Below are 12,870 nucleotides of genomic sequence, written 5' to 3'. Positions count from 1 at the left end.
GTGTCTGCCCGCAGGAGCAGGATCGTACCTCTGATGGCGTCTGACATTGCCGTCATTGCGCGGAGAACCGAACTGCCGCAGGGCATGGGCGAGCCTCGGTCGTCGTTCTCCTTTGCCTCGGCCAAGCGTGTTGGGTCAGACAACGATAAAGTCATTGTCTGAGAGCGGGTGACGTCAGCGCACATCGCGTCGGCATTATTGCCCTCTTTTGGGCAGAGTGTCATTCAGGCGTGGCGCGTCATGTCGCCATTATTACCCTCATCATATACGATGAGATCTCTCTACTCTGTTGAGGGAAATCCTCTTTTCTGTATAAATAAGAGAGGGACATATTAATGTATTCAAGCTAAAGTTATTTCAATAAAGCTTCTTCAATAATTGTTCTTATCTTCTATTATTTTCATCATGGTATCAGAGCCACTTGCCTAGAGCAAGCTCTCTTCTCACTATCGACTTATCTATTGCTTCTCCACTTATGGCGGCAAAAGAAAAAGGCTCTCTTCTCGCTGTCGACTCATCTATTGCATCTCCACCTCCGACGGCAAAATAAAAAGCTTTCTACTACTGCTTTTCTATCGTCAGGCCATCGGTGCGATAAATCTTTCCTCCTCGGCGAACGGTAATTGTCTTCTCCACTGCCACTCTATACCAACGTATGTTCCCTTCCGCTGTGGTGTCTCTAGTGCTACGCTCACCGGCACTGCCCCACCTTTCCTCCTTTGCTGTAGCATTCTTCTCTATTGCAGCTTTCTCCCACCTTTACTGTAGCTTCCTCCTCTGCTATAGCATCGTTGTAACTTCCTCCTCTACTACAGTTTATTCCTCTGCTACAGCATTGCTATATCTTTTTCTATTACTGCAGCTTTCTCCTCTACTACACCCATCGCCGTCACAGCCGCAACAATAGCAATAACAATAACAGCAGCAGCGATCTGCTCTTGCCCTACTCACAAAGCCTTTGGCTCGTAAATCCTTGACAAGAGCACCCTCTTGCGGGGGATGCGGTATGATAGAAGATAAGATTTCTCCAACTATATGAGGAAATCTCTCTACTCTGTTGATGAAAATCCTCTATTTATAAATAGGAGAGGAACATATTCAAACTAAAGTTATTTCAATAAAACTTCTTTAATAATTATTTTTATCTTCTATTATTTTTATCAATTTTCAATAGCGTATCCTAATAACGTCTCACCCCACAAGAATGCTTGCGTAGGGATTAAGTTGGAGAGGCAAGAGGCCCAGTGTGAACAGAAAGAGAGCATTTTGAAAGGTTGCTGCCGACTTGTTGACCTGACCCACCTTGGTTGACTCCCAAACACTTTGGGCAAGCGGAAGGATTTGCCGGTTGTGTGCGTCTGCTGGACGGCCATTGCCGAATTATCGTTCAACAAACAACGGGATTCGACTTGAAAACTGGCTTCCTAAGTTATATAAGTCGTACGAGTCGTCGTATGATCACATTGTTTTAGCCAGTGATCGATCAATCTGTATGAGAAGCAGCGATCAACGGGTTGAATGCTCCACCGTCCACACAAATGTTCGACCAAATTCCAACCATCGGAACTCAGATATGAGTTGGGACCCGTCAAACACGACGAAGGTGTGGTGAGGGACCTTTCAAGGCAATGGGTGGATTTTGCGTGCACTCCTCGTTACTCTTCTCTATGTTCAGACAACCAAACCATAAAGCTCTCCAGTGTTGGAAATTAGGTGCACTCCTTGTCACTCTTCTCTATGTACAGACAACCAAACCCTATAGCTCTCTAGTGTTGGAAATTAGTCGCCCCTCTGTGACAGCAAACCAAGGAAGAAGAAGTCATCTTCCTCGTCGTTATCATCATCATTGTAGTTGCATTATTTGGAAAGAGGGCTCCATGCACATTTCAAGTGTCAATTCATATTTGATAATTTTTTTTTTCTCAAAATAATGCTAAATGCTCAAATGTTATCTGAGGGTAGTATTGGCATTTCAGTATTTACAGGATGTTTTGTATTTTTTTTAATTTCAAAAGTATCATGTAAATTTATCTAAAATTATAAGATTGTTAAAATAATCTAGTGAGAAACTAACATGATTTATATTTTTTATAAGATAAAATTTTATTTATTTATTTATTTTAAAATTTTTTATATTTATTTATATGATTATATTTTATATTTAATATATATTTGGGCCATAATTTTTTATGAGATTATATATATATATATAATTTACTTATTAATTTAAATACAAATATATTTATTTTTGAATAAATATTAAAGATATTAGAAGGGTAAATTTATAAAAAAAATTAATAAATTCTTAAAATATAATTTTATCAAATAAAACTTACATCAATCGAGACACATTTAAAATATAATTTGTACCTATCATTTATCAAACCTTCAAATCATTCGACAACGACACATCTACTCAAATCATAAATAAAATTGTGTTTTCAAACTCTTCCAAGGTTCCTTGCGTCCGCGAACGGAGCATCACCATTGACCAGTTCCAGCTGAAGCAGCAAAAACTGCTTCATCGATCTCTCATGCCTTCCCTGGACATGGATTGCTGTTGATAGCACAGCCCCTTCTTCCTCGGATACACCTCCACCGGTTCACGTGAGATCAAGTGCTTGACGTTTAGGGGTTAGATCCTTGTCACGGTCAAGAATCCAAACACTTGGTCCAACTGCAATAACTAACTCGTGTTCCAATTTTTACCCAGAGGAAGGTTGCCGGAAACTGAGGAATTAGTGATGGACACGTAGGCCAGCCCATGACCCGTGGCGGAGACTTGGAACCTTCCACGCTCCTGAATCATTCCAAGAACAACACATGATCCCATGACGGTGTTGTCGTTTTACATTGCCACCTATAAGTGTCAGTCGTCCTCTTCCTAAGCCAACAAAAAAAAAAAGGAACTCTTCTCCTTCTCCTCCTACTCCAATTCTATACTGACTGCAGTGTTAGAGTTGTTGAAGGAGGATGACGATAAAGGGTTTGCGACGCCTGCTGTCTTCCTACTCCTTGGGGCGGCACCACCACCATCACCATCACGACCGTCCGTCCTCAGCGTCATCGCCCGCATCATATCCTCATACGACGCCGCCGCCGCCGCTGCAGCAGCAACAGCTGATCGCGGGCGGGGTGATGAAGGACGACGTGGCGGCGATCGAGGCCATCCTGGCTAAGTGGGAGCCGGACGACGCCGCGTACGCCAAGAGCTCCTCCCTCTTCCACGGGGACCGCGCAGAGGCCTGCGAGTACCTCGCCGCCGTCCGTGACCTCCAGCGCGCCATGCTGTCCTTTGTCTCCAGCGATGCCTCCTCGGAGTCGTCGTCCCACGCCGCCCTCATCCGCGCCCAGACCCTAATGCAGACCGCCATGCGCCGCCTCGAGAAGGAGTTCTATCAGATACTCGCAGCCAACCGCCACCGCCTTGATCCCGAGTCCGTCTCCGCCCGCTCCTCCACCCACTCTAGCGCCTCCGACGACGCCGAGTACGACGATGTACGGGGAGCCAGGAACTCCATGGGCGATGTCGAGGGCGCCGCGGCCATCGCCATGGATGACCTTCACGCCATCGCCGAGACCATGATCTCTGTCGGGTACGGCAAGGAGTGCGTCAAGGTCTACAAGGTCCTTCGCAAGTCCATCGTCGACGAGGGGCTCTACCGCCTCGGGTTCGAGCGGCTCAGCCCGTCCCAAGTCCACAAGCTCGATTGGCAGGTGCTCGAGCCAAAGATCCGATCTTGGCTCGGCGCCTCGCGCGTGGCCGTCAGCACTCTGTTTTCTGGCGAGCGGGTCCTCTCGGACCATGTCTTCGCCAGCTCCGACTCCATACGGGAGGCCGTCTTCGCCGACATCTCAGGCGACGCCGCCGTGCAGTTCCTCCGGTTCCCGGAGTCGGTGGCGAAATGCAAGCGCTCCACGGAGAAGATGTTTCGGATCTTGGATCTCTGCGAAGCCGTCTCGGAACTGTTGCCGGAGATCGAACCTGTGTTCTCCTTCGTGTCTACAGCCGCCGTCCGGGACCAGGCCCTCTCTGCATACTCCAAGCTCGCCGAGACCGCTCGCGCCATCCTCGCCGACTTCGAAGCGGCCATCCACAAGGAGCACTCCAAGTCGCTGCCTCCCGGTGGAGGGATCCACCCGCTCACCCGTCACGCGATGGACTACGTCATTACCCTCGCCGACTACGAGCCCACCCTCGCTGAGATCTTCGCGGATTTCCCCCTTCATACCCAGAGCTCCCTCTCCGACTTCTTCGATAGCTCGTACTCGGAGTCGCGGCCGTCCTCGCCGGCGTTCTCCTCCTCCATCTCCTCCATCGACGACGGCCACGGGTCGGAAATCGCCGTGCGGTTCGCGTGGCTCATATTGGTGCTGCTCTGCAAGCTCGACGGCAAGGCGGCCGCGTACCGAGATGCTGGCCTATCGTACCTCTTCCTGGCGAACAACCTGCAGTACATAGTGAACAAGGTGCGGTCTTCCCGGCTGTGGGGGATGCTGGGCGAGGAGTGGACGGCTCGGCATGCGGCGAAGGCGAGGCAACACGCTGCCGGGTACGAGAGGGTGGCGTGGGGGAAGGTGCTGGCGTTGGTGACGGCGGAGGAGGTGTCGCCGGGCGAGGCGCGGGATCGGATGCGTGCGTTCAACGCGGCGCTGGAGGAGGCATGCACCGCCCAGGCCGGGTGGGTGGTGGCTGACGCTGAGATGAGGGAGGAGGTGAGAGCGGCGGTGCGGGGGATGCTGCTTCCAGCGTACCGAGGGTTCTACGAGCAGTGGAGAGTCGTGCTCGAGGGCAGCGGCGCGGTGAGGTTTTCGCCGGAGGAAGTACGAGACAGGCTGGCGGAGCTGTTCGACGGCTCCGACGATTCCGGCTCCGGTTCGTGCTCGAGTTATCGCCTCGGTTCGGATTCTGGCTCTGTCCGGTCCGAGCCATCACCCAGGCCCATATAAGTCGACAAACACTACTGCCTGCACGGACCTCAAAGCAGCTCCTTCGTAACTTGCCATTGATGTCGTCATCGAACAATTTACATTAAGTACCGTTCTTTTCGTAGTTCTACTTGTGGTCATGTATATATATACATATATATATATATATATATATATATATATATATATATATATATATGTATGTATATATATGTATGCATATACATATATATATATATATATATGTATACATATATATATATGCATACATATATATATATATATATATACATACATATATATATATATATACATATATACATATATATATACATATATACATATATATACATATATACATACATATATACATATATACATACATATATACATACATACATACATATATACATACATACATACATATATACATACATATATACATATATACATACATATATACATATATACATACATATATACATATATACATATATATATATATATATACATATATATATATATATATATATATATATATATATATACATATATATATATATACATATATATATATATATATATATATATATATACATACCCGATTTGCTTATATGAGTAGGCATATAAGATTTAGCCCAATCCAAATTAGTGTTGGAGTTGTAAGTTAACAGTTATAAGATATGTTTTAAGAACTAATGTTGAGATTATTGTATTTGTAGGATACATATAGTCAAAGTAAAGAATTAAAACACAAAAAATACAAATAATTCATATGAAAACTGATTCAGAGAGCTTATCAGCATATTCAATAAAAGGAGAATTCTGCATGGTGTGATAGTTTTAGACTAATGTCATATGATATTTTTAGACTTTTTATTTAAAAATATAAAGTTATATATATTTAACAAGAAGAAAATTATATTGTACATTATTTAGCAAATTTTGAGGGGTGATTATGGTGTGATAGCTTATGGTGGAACATACGTAACATCCCAATTTAATTCTACATTGGACTTGGGTTAGGACTAAGATTAACTAATCTGTAAGAATTTTATGGATATGCATGCTATTATTATGGATAGGCCTAATAAAATTAATAAATCGTGGGGCCATGATGATTGATAACTTATGAAACGTGACAATATATTTCCTCTTATTTGAAAATTTTTATCTATCAAAGAAATGGTGGCATGAGGTTTCCACCTTTAACAGTAGCCCTGTTTTCACTGTTCTAAATTATGAATTGGATATCAAAACATGGATCTGTAATGTAATAGCAGTCCCAAACTTGAAGTGCTTCTTTATTTGAATCAACAAGTTTGAGGAGGAAGACGAGAAGAAAACATGCATCAAACTAATGGAGAGAAGGACCCAGCAATAGCCTGTACACCTCTCACATGTAACTTCACAGGATGGATACATAGACGAACTACAGATAACTTAATTATCTGCTTATCGAGAGAACAAAGCACAAGGAGAAACACCAGTGCTCGAGAAGAATAGGCATACGAGATGCAGAATAAAGAGGACGCTCGTCAACTCCGTGATGCATGTCACCCTCGATCCACCACATCGACGCTGGAAGTGCAGGAAAGGAGACGATGGAAGATGAAACAAAGGGTGGAGTAGGACATCTCGCGCAGCTTCCTCGCTGTCACGCAAGCCTTTTTCTTCTTCTTCTTCTTCCTTTTGGTCTTCGTCTTCGTCTTCCTCTTATCGATGTTCTTCTTACTACTGGTATCACCGTCAATACTTCCTGCAGCGTCTTCATTCTTCTGTTGGAGGAAAGGGAACACAGCGGCTCTCTCCTTGACTCTTCCGAGGCACCGCAGTGTCTTCTCGGGGACACTCTCCTTCCTCGAAAAAGTGTAGCTCCTCAGATATATCTGCCTGCATGAGTAGCTATCGACCACCGTCGGTTCTGCACTCCACCTCCTCCTCCCATCAAAGCTGGTGCTGCCCACGCGGTCGTCGACTCTTCCTCCTCCTCCTCCATCACCACCTCCTCTGGTCACTGACTTCACGAACTCGGCGTCGGACTCCGGCCACTTGTAGAGGTTCACATAGGTTGCTCTCACAGGCACACGTGCGTCCACGCAGCTGAGAGACGACCTGCACCCGGAGCTCATGGAAGCCTCTCAACGCCCTGCGCTCCCCTAAGCTCAAGTTCCGGTCTACTTGCGAGTTTAAAGGGAGAGCAGCGAGTAAGGCTGTGGAATAGGCTTCAGGTGCAAGAAAAGGTAGGGAAGTGCAAGTGAGACTTTGAGAGATGGGGATGGTTTTATAGCTCAAAAGCCATGTTTACTCTACCAAAGTGATGGGGAAGGAATGATGTGGCATCATGAGCTATGAGTGTCATGTCTCTCTCTCTCTCTCTCTCTCTCTCTCTTTCTCGCCTCCAATTCTTCCTCTACTTAATTGAGTTAGATGATGGAGACCTGTAAACAGCGGGAAGACAATACTGAAAAGAGACTAATTAAGTTGAATGCTAACATAGTAGGCACGTCAGAGAGGCACTACAAGTTTAAGACAGCTCAGGGGTCCAAAGCCACGGTATATGATGCACATGGATGGGTCATTATGGTCGCCACCGAGAGACATGGCCACTGCCATGAATACACGAACACTTGTTAAACCATGGTCCACAACTCTTAATGAGAGCCTCCTCTGCGTTCCCAGTAGTGTAGAAGCAGTGATGAGAGTGGAAGGAACAAGTGTCTCCGTGGAGCTCTAATCACACGCCTAAGTTTTAACTATATGACCATGGGGACCAAGCTCTGAGCAAAGAACGTGAGGCCTGCATTATTACAGATACAGTATGTTACAACCTTCGTCCACACTTCAAGTCTGTAAGATGATAACATCTGCTGCTTTAGACGTCAACACCAAAATAACAATTTACCACTTTGAAGATACAAGAAGGCCATCGTCAGGCTAGCGAATAAGGGAAGGAATCGTAGAAGACAAGAATACGCAAATGGTCGAGGAAAAGCGTATGGTGAAGGGATTTAGAATTGTCAAGCGACCACCGGAGAGATTAAATTTTATTGGCCAAAGCTCATGCGTGCAATAAATTAAACAGTTGGAATAAGAAATACTCTCACGCATAGTAAATGATGAAGTCGGATTACATACATTACATTAATAAACTTTGCATCTGGAGATACCATTATTATGTGTCCACGTGAAACCAAAAAAGGCTTAAGCTTAGCACAGGGCTTGAAAGATGGCATCGACTACAAGGTGCAAAAATGATCGAGTTGAACATTCTCAAATACATATTCAGGTCGTTGGTGGTGTTAAGCTGCTGCTGCTGCTGCTCTTTTGGTTTTTGTTTCGATCATGGAGATGAGACGGAACTTCAATCAGCTATTATTAGCACAAATTAGACCAATTTATCTGCATCCGCTACCATTAGTTTTGTGGACTTATCAAGCAAGCTAGAACAATTTGGAAACCTGCTGTGTATAATAATTTAAACACAAACAGTAAAGATAAAAGCAGGCGGCTTGTTACAAAAATTCAATAAATGCTTTCCTTCAGCAACAAGCCGATTCTCCTCTTTATAAATAAGCCTTGCACTCGCTGTAAAAATATATCTGATTGGTGATTAATTGTGGCTTATAGGAAGGCTCAATTGCTATTCTAAACAACTACTTTCAAGCTCTTCCATTGTCATACATATATATGAATATATATTGCACTCATAATTATATAATTGAAAGATTGAACCTAGAACACGTCCGGATGGAAATGACCTGGGATAGAACTAGCACCCTGTGCCTTCTGTAGATGAATCTTCAATGTATAATTGCTCATCTGCAACAAACAAGTGGTGTTTCATCATCCGATCAATCAAACAACTTAAAACTAAGCCCTAAGGCTATGCGAAGAAAGCTCACCAAGTCCCTAGTTCTTTTGAAACACCAACTTATAAGTGAAACTCAGGATTAAGTCAACCCTGTATCCCTTTGGCTTAAACAGAAACATTAAAAGGCAACGAGAGTAACCCCTAATTACCTCCAATGCCCGGACTTGCTCTTGATACTGGCCTATAACGTTCTTCAAATGTTGCACCTCCTTAACCTTCTCATCGTGATCTGAATTGCGCTCATGCTGGATAGTGACAGCCCTCTTTAGGATCTGGTTGTCTCTTAATAAACCTTGCAATTGCTCTTTCAAGGAATTGATCTCGTGCTGCTCCTCATAACCAATCAGTTAGCAAGAAAACATCATAGACTACATGCTTCTACAATAATAGAAATTTAGTATTCAGATGACTTACCTCCACAGCTGCTGTAGTCTGAGCAACAACGTTTCTTTCAAAAACTTCTAAAATCTTCATGGCACGACCACGGACATCATCCCAATCCGACGCACTCATCATTTCCTGTACAAATATATCAACCCAAGAAGATCCATTTTGGGCTTCCCTAGGCTGAGAATCTGCACTATTATTCTGAGAGACTTCGACCTTGTGTTCAGATGCCTGCAAGCTCACAACACCTGAATTGTATAATGAGATAAATGTCTGATACAAAAGAGAACAAACAAGGATTCCAATAAAATTATAGCATCATCACCAAAGTGGTAGGTATCAACTGGCGATACAGGCACTTACTTTCAAGGGCATTATCACTTGATTGCAAAACTAAATTAACTCCTTCAATGCTCACAGAACCATCACCAAGACACAAAGCATGAAGACTCTTAATTGCATCATCAATTTTGTGGTCATGGGAATTCAAAACTGTTTCAACAACCTGGATGAGTAGTGGCAAAGAAAAACCTCAACAGGTTAGGTCACGAAAACCAAGATCACTAGCTCCCTAATATGAAAAGTAAGATACCATCATCAACCACTGAATGACACCTTTAATCAATGAGAAATTCTCATATCTACTAAAGTCTATCTCATCAACATATTTTCCATACAAATATTCACTTCATAGGCAAAAGAATATTGAAAGCTTAAAATTTCCAATCGAGATTTTGACTAGTAGAGAATGTGTGTGTGTGTGTGTGTGTGTGTGTGTGTGTGTGTGTGTGTGTCTGTCAAATATGTAGAGCAGTGTGTACAACCTAAGAGATGTTATATATACAGGTAAGGACAAAGCTCTATTGAGACAGAAACTGCCATGCTTATCCATAACACAATCTATAGTTCAAGAATTTCTATCCCTAGTTTGTTCTCTAACTTATCCATGACTCATTAACAAAATGGAAGCCAGATATCTGTGATTACCAATTAGGAAGATTTTGTTTTGATACAAAGGTTCAAAGCATTTTAGTGGTAAAGTCCTGAAAGAGAAACAATACAAGGTTCACATGGCCATGATGGTAAATGCATTATAATAACAAGAGGAAGGAAGTGCGGCTTTCCCGCATTCCATCAGTACATTACAATTTTTTTATCGCTGATAAAAATCTGTTCAAATGTGGCCAACTACTTAGATGCCGCATTATGTGCAATCAACATCCCAATTGGGACCATGCACAACCAGAAAAGTCAATTTTCATAAGCCATCGCATTGATGTCGAACCAATTGCAGCCAAGACTGATCGGTTGGCCATCTCATCATGTCAGCAAATCCAGTCCACTCAGCAGCAAAGAAGCTCAAAAACCTCATAACCACAAATCCAAAACAATTTCTCTCCTACTTTTCCATTCTCCTTGCAGATTTACTAACGAAAGATGACTGGGTAATTTCTCTTTAATGAAAATTCAATCTCCCACCTTGTTCGCAACTTTTCATCGCATGATCTGATCCGACAAATTCCATCGAATTCAACGTGTTCAGTCGCTCGCCGATGACTATGTTAGGCACCAACAATTCCTAGAATCCTATAGCGTTCACCGAGAACTAACACAGAGCTTTACAGATTGAAACCGCAGTCTAATAGGGGCGCGAACACCCAGAATGAGAAGAGAGAGAGAGAGAGAGAGAGCAAGGATACCTCCCGATCCATTGAAGGGAACATGCGGAGGAGTACAGAGAGCTTATCCTCAGATCCGTAGAGGGCGCAACGAGATCTCTTGGCCGACGGTGGGGACGGCGCCGGAGATCCGAAGATTTCCTCCAACCCTAGGCGCTTCCCGCAGATCCCTGCAGACATGGCAGCCGAGCCGCAGGCTCCAATTGAAGCCCCACCCAAATCCTCCTTCCCCTTCCCCTTCCCCTCCCTCTCCCCTTCCCCTTCCTCCCTTCTTCGGCGCCCACCACTTCGCTTTCTACTTGTATATCCCCTTCGCTGTTTCCTCCCCGACTCCCAAATGGCAATTGCTCTCCTCTCTCGCCGCCTTTTCCAATTGCGGTGTTATGTTCCCAACAACAATACCAACAACAAACAAACTTCCCCACTCAATGACGCCTACCCTTTCCGCTACCTCATTATGTCCATCAAGTGGGCCCCACGCAGCCTCTGTTCCTCCTGTCCGTAGGAGTGATTACGAGTAACAAGAGCAATTACATGATGAACTTCGCACCTCTTCTTGTCGGACACGCTCATTTACCAATCTCGTTGATGGATGCAGGAATATCCCCGCAGGTGGGTCCCCATGAAGGTGTCACTATGCAGCTTCTTTACCCTCCCAGCATAAGTAGGAATTACGAGTAATAGATAGGAAATCCATGAGTCGCGTTCTTGGGTCCCAATTCTTTTCATTCATAAAATAAAAATATAAAATTAATACTTTTCAATAAAATGATTATAGATAATTTGAAGTATATATATCTCATCGCACCTTTTGTCGAGAATACATGTGATAAGTTAGGGAAGATTCCAAACCAGGTTTTGATAGAACTACATAATTTAGTTGGTTTATGAAATAGAGCTCCTAGTTAACATCTATTTTAACCTGTCGTACGTGGTTTTGATAGATTATATTTTTACGATTTATTTATGTCTAAAATAATCTCTATATTTTTAAAAAATAGTATAGAAATCCTAAGTTTGAGTTAATAAATATTAAAATTTACTTATATATTGACTTATAATAAATTATTAATATAATATATATATATATATATATATATATATATATATATTTTAAGTTTAAAAAAAAGTTAAGATCTATTTTGGCCCTTGTGATTTTGGTCATGGTCCGCTTAAGCCCTTATGATTTATTTGTGTCTAAAATAATTCTTATATTTTAAAAAACATAACATATAAGTCCCTCTCGTCAAGTCTAAATTAACATATGTTAGAGTCTGCTTATATGATATGCTAGCTCACAATAAATCATTAATATAATGATATATATATTTTAAATTTAAAAAAAATCGAGACCACCAACAATCGTGGGAGGAAGCATCGTTGTGGAAGCAATCACCAACAACAGCACCGAACCGCTATTATTTAGTAGGGCATCATATGTATGTAGCTTCTCTTGCGTTGACGACGAACTTAGGAGTTTCCAGTCCTACCTTAGGTGGATGTGCATCGAGTAGTCTGACACTGGGCACGTTGTGGTCTCTTGATCTCTCTTCCTCCTCTTCGGCGTCTTCATCCCCGTTGCCTCTCACTTCATCCTCTCCTATGCCCCCACCCATCGTGCCTATGCCGTGATGGTCTAGCTCTCCCTCACCTTCACTTTCGACCTCTCCTATCTCTGCCTCTCCGCGTTCGTCTATTGCTACGATCTCTATCGCTTCCTCTTCCTCGACAAGATGGACCTTAACCCTTTTTTAAACTTAAATTATATGTGTCATTATTGTTAGTCATAGGTGTCATACAAGCCAATCACATGAGTGATGACACGTGTGATATGATATATATTTTTTATTATATTATTCAATATTTTATCACTTTATATGCTTATTGTATGTATATATATTATGATGTACGTGGATCTTGTTGAATTTTATATTTTAATGATTAAATCAATTGATGAGTTTGTGATCTAATTTGCATTTTGAGTGACGTGAGACTAGCTTC

General features: G+C 43.0%; 3 protein-coding genes across 3 annotated transcripts; 1 reads left to right on the top strand and 2 right to left on the bottom strand.

Annotated features, from left to right (window-relative positions):
• The first annotated feature begins 2,886 nt into the window (after positions 1 to 2,886).
• On the top strand, positions 2,887 to 5,053 carry LOC103973636 (exocyst complex component EXO70H1). The gene has a single exon (XM_009388265.3). The coding sequence runs from the start codon at positions 2,974 to 2,976 to the stop codon at positions 4,948 to 4,950; it is 1,977 nt and encodes a 658-aa protein (XP_009386540.2). The 5' UTR covers positions 2,887 to 2,973; the 3' UTR covers positions 4,951 to 5,053.
• A 1,143-nt stretch (positions 5,054 to 6,196) lies between these two features.
• On the bottom strand, positions 6,197 to 7,272 carry LOC135594886 (uncharacterized). The gene has a single exon (XM_065085394.1). It carries the CDS (start codon positions 7,059 to 7,061, stop codon positions 6,486 to 6,488), a length of 576 nt encoding a protein of 191 aa, XP_064941466.1. The 5' UTR covers positions 7,062 to 7,272; the 3' UTR covers positions 6,197 to 6,485.
• Positions 7,273 to 8,381: 1,109 nt separating this feature from the next.
• LOC103973634 (uncharacterized) lies at positions 8,382 to 11,196 on the bottom strand. The gene is made up of 5 exons (XM_009388263.3): positions 10,891 to 11,196; positions 9,554 to 9,695; positions 9,218 to 9,438; positions 8,953 to 9,129; positions 8,382 to 8,751 (listed from the first exon to the last, which is right to left on the bottom strand). The coding sequence occupies exons 1-5, from the start codon at positions 11,047 to 11,049 to the stop codon at positions 8,665 to 8,667; spliced, it is 786 nt and encodes a 261-aa protein (XP_009386538.1). The 5' UTR covers positions 11,050 to 11,196; the 3' UTR covers positions 8,382 to 8,664.
• Between the last annotated feature and the right edge of the window lie 1,674 nt (positions 11,197 to 12,870).

The sequence above is a fragment of the Musa acuminata genome, chromosome BXJ1-10 (genome assembly GCF_036884655.1).
Source record: "Musa acuminata AAA Group cultivar baxijiao chromosome BXJ1-10, Cavendish_Baxijiao_AAA, whole genome shotgun sequence".
Lineage (NCBI taxonomy): Eukaryota > Viridiplantae > Streptophyta > Magnoliopsida > Zingiberales > Musaceae > Musa > Musa acuminata.
Note: the sequence above shows the minus strand (reverse complement) of the source record. Positions and strands in the feature narration are given on the sequence as shown.

Coding starts and splice junctions, on each gene's coding strand:
- LOC103973634 (XM_009388263.3), bottom strand. CDS start 11,049: ATGTCTGCAGGGATCTGCGGGAAGCGCCTAGGGTTGGAGGAAATCTTC. Junction 9,439..9,553: donor AAGTGATAATGCCCTTGAAA/GTAAGTGCCTGT, acceptor TATACAATTCAG/GTGTTGTGAGCTTGCAGGCA. Junction 8,752..8,952: donor AGCAAGTCCGGGCATTGGAG/GTAATTAGGGGT, acceptor TGTTTGTTGCAG/ATGAGCAATTATACATTGAA.
- LOC135594886 (XM_065085394.1), bottom strand. CDS start 7,061: ATGAGCTCCGGGTGCAGGTCGTCTCTCAGCTGCGTGGACGCACGTGTG.
- LOC103973636 (XM_009388265.3), top strand. CDS start 2,974: ATGACGATAAAGGGTTTGCGACGCCTGCTGTCTTCCTACTCCTTGGGG.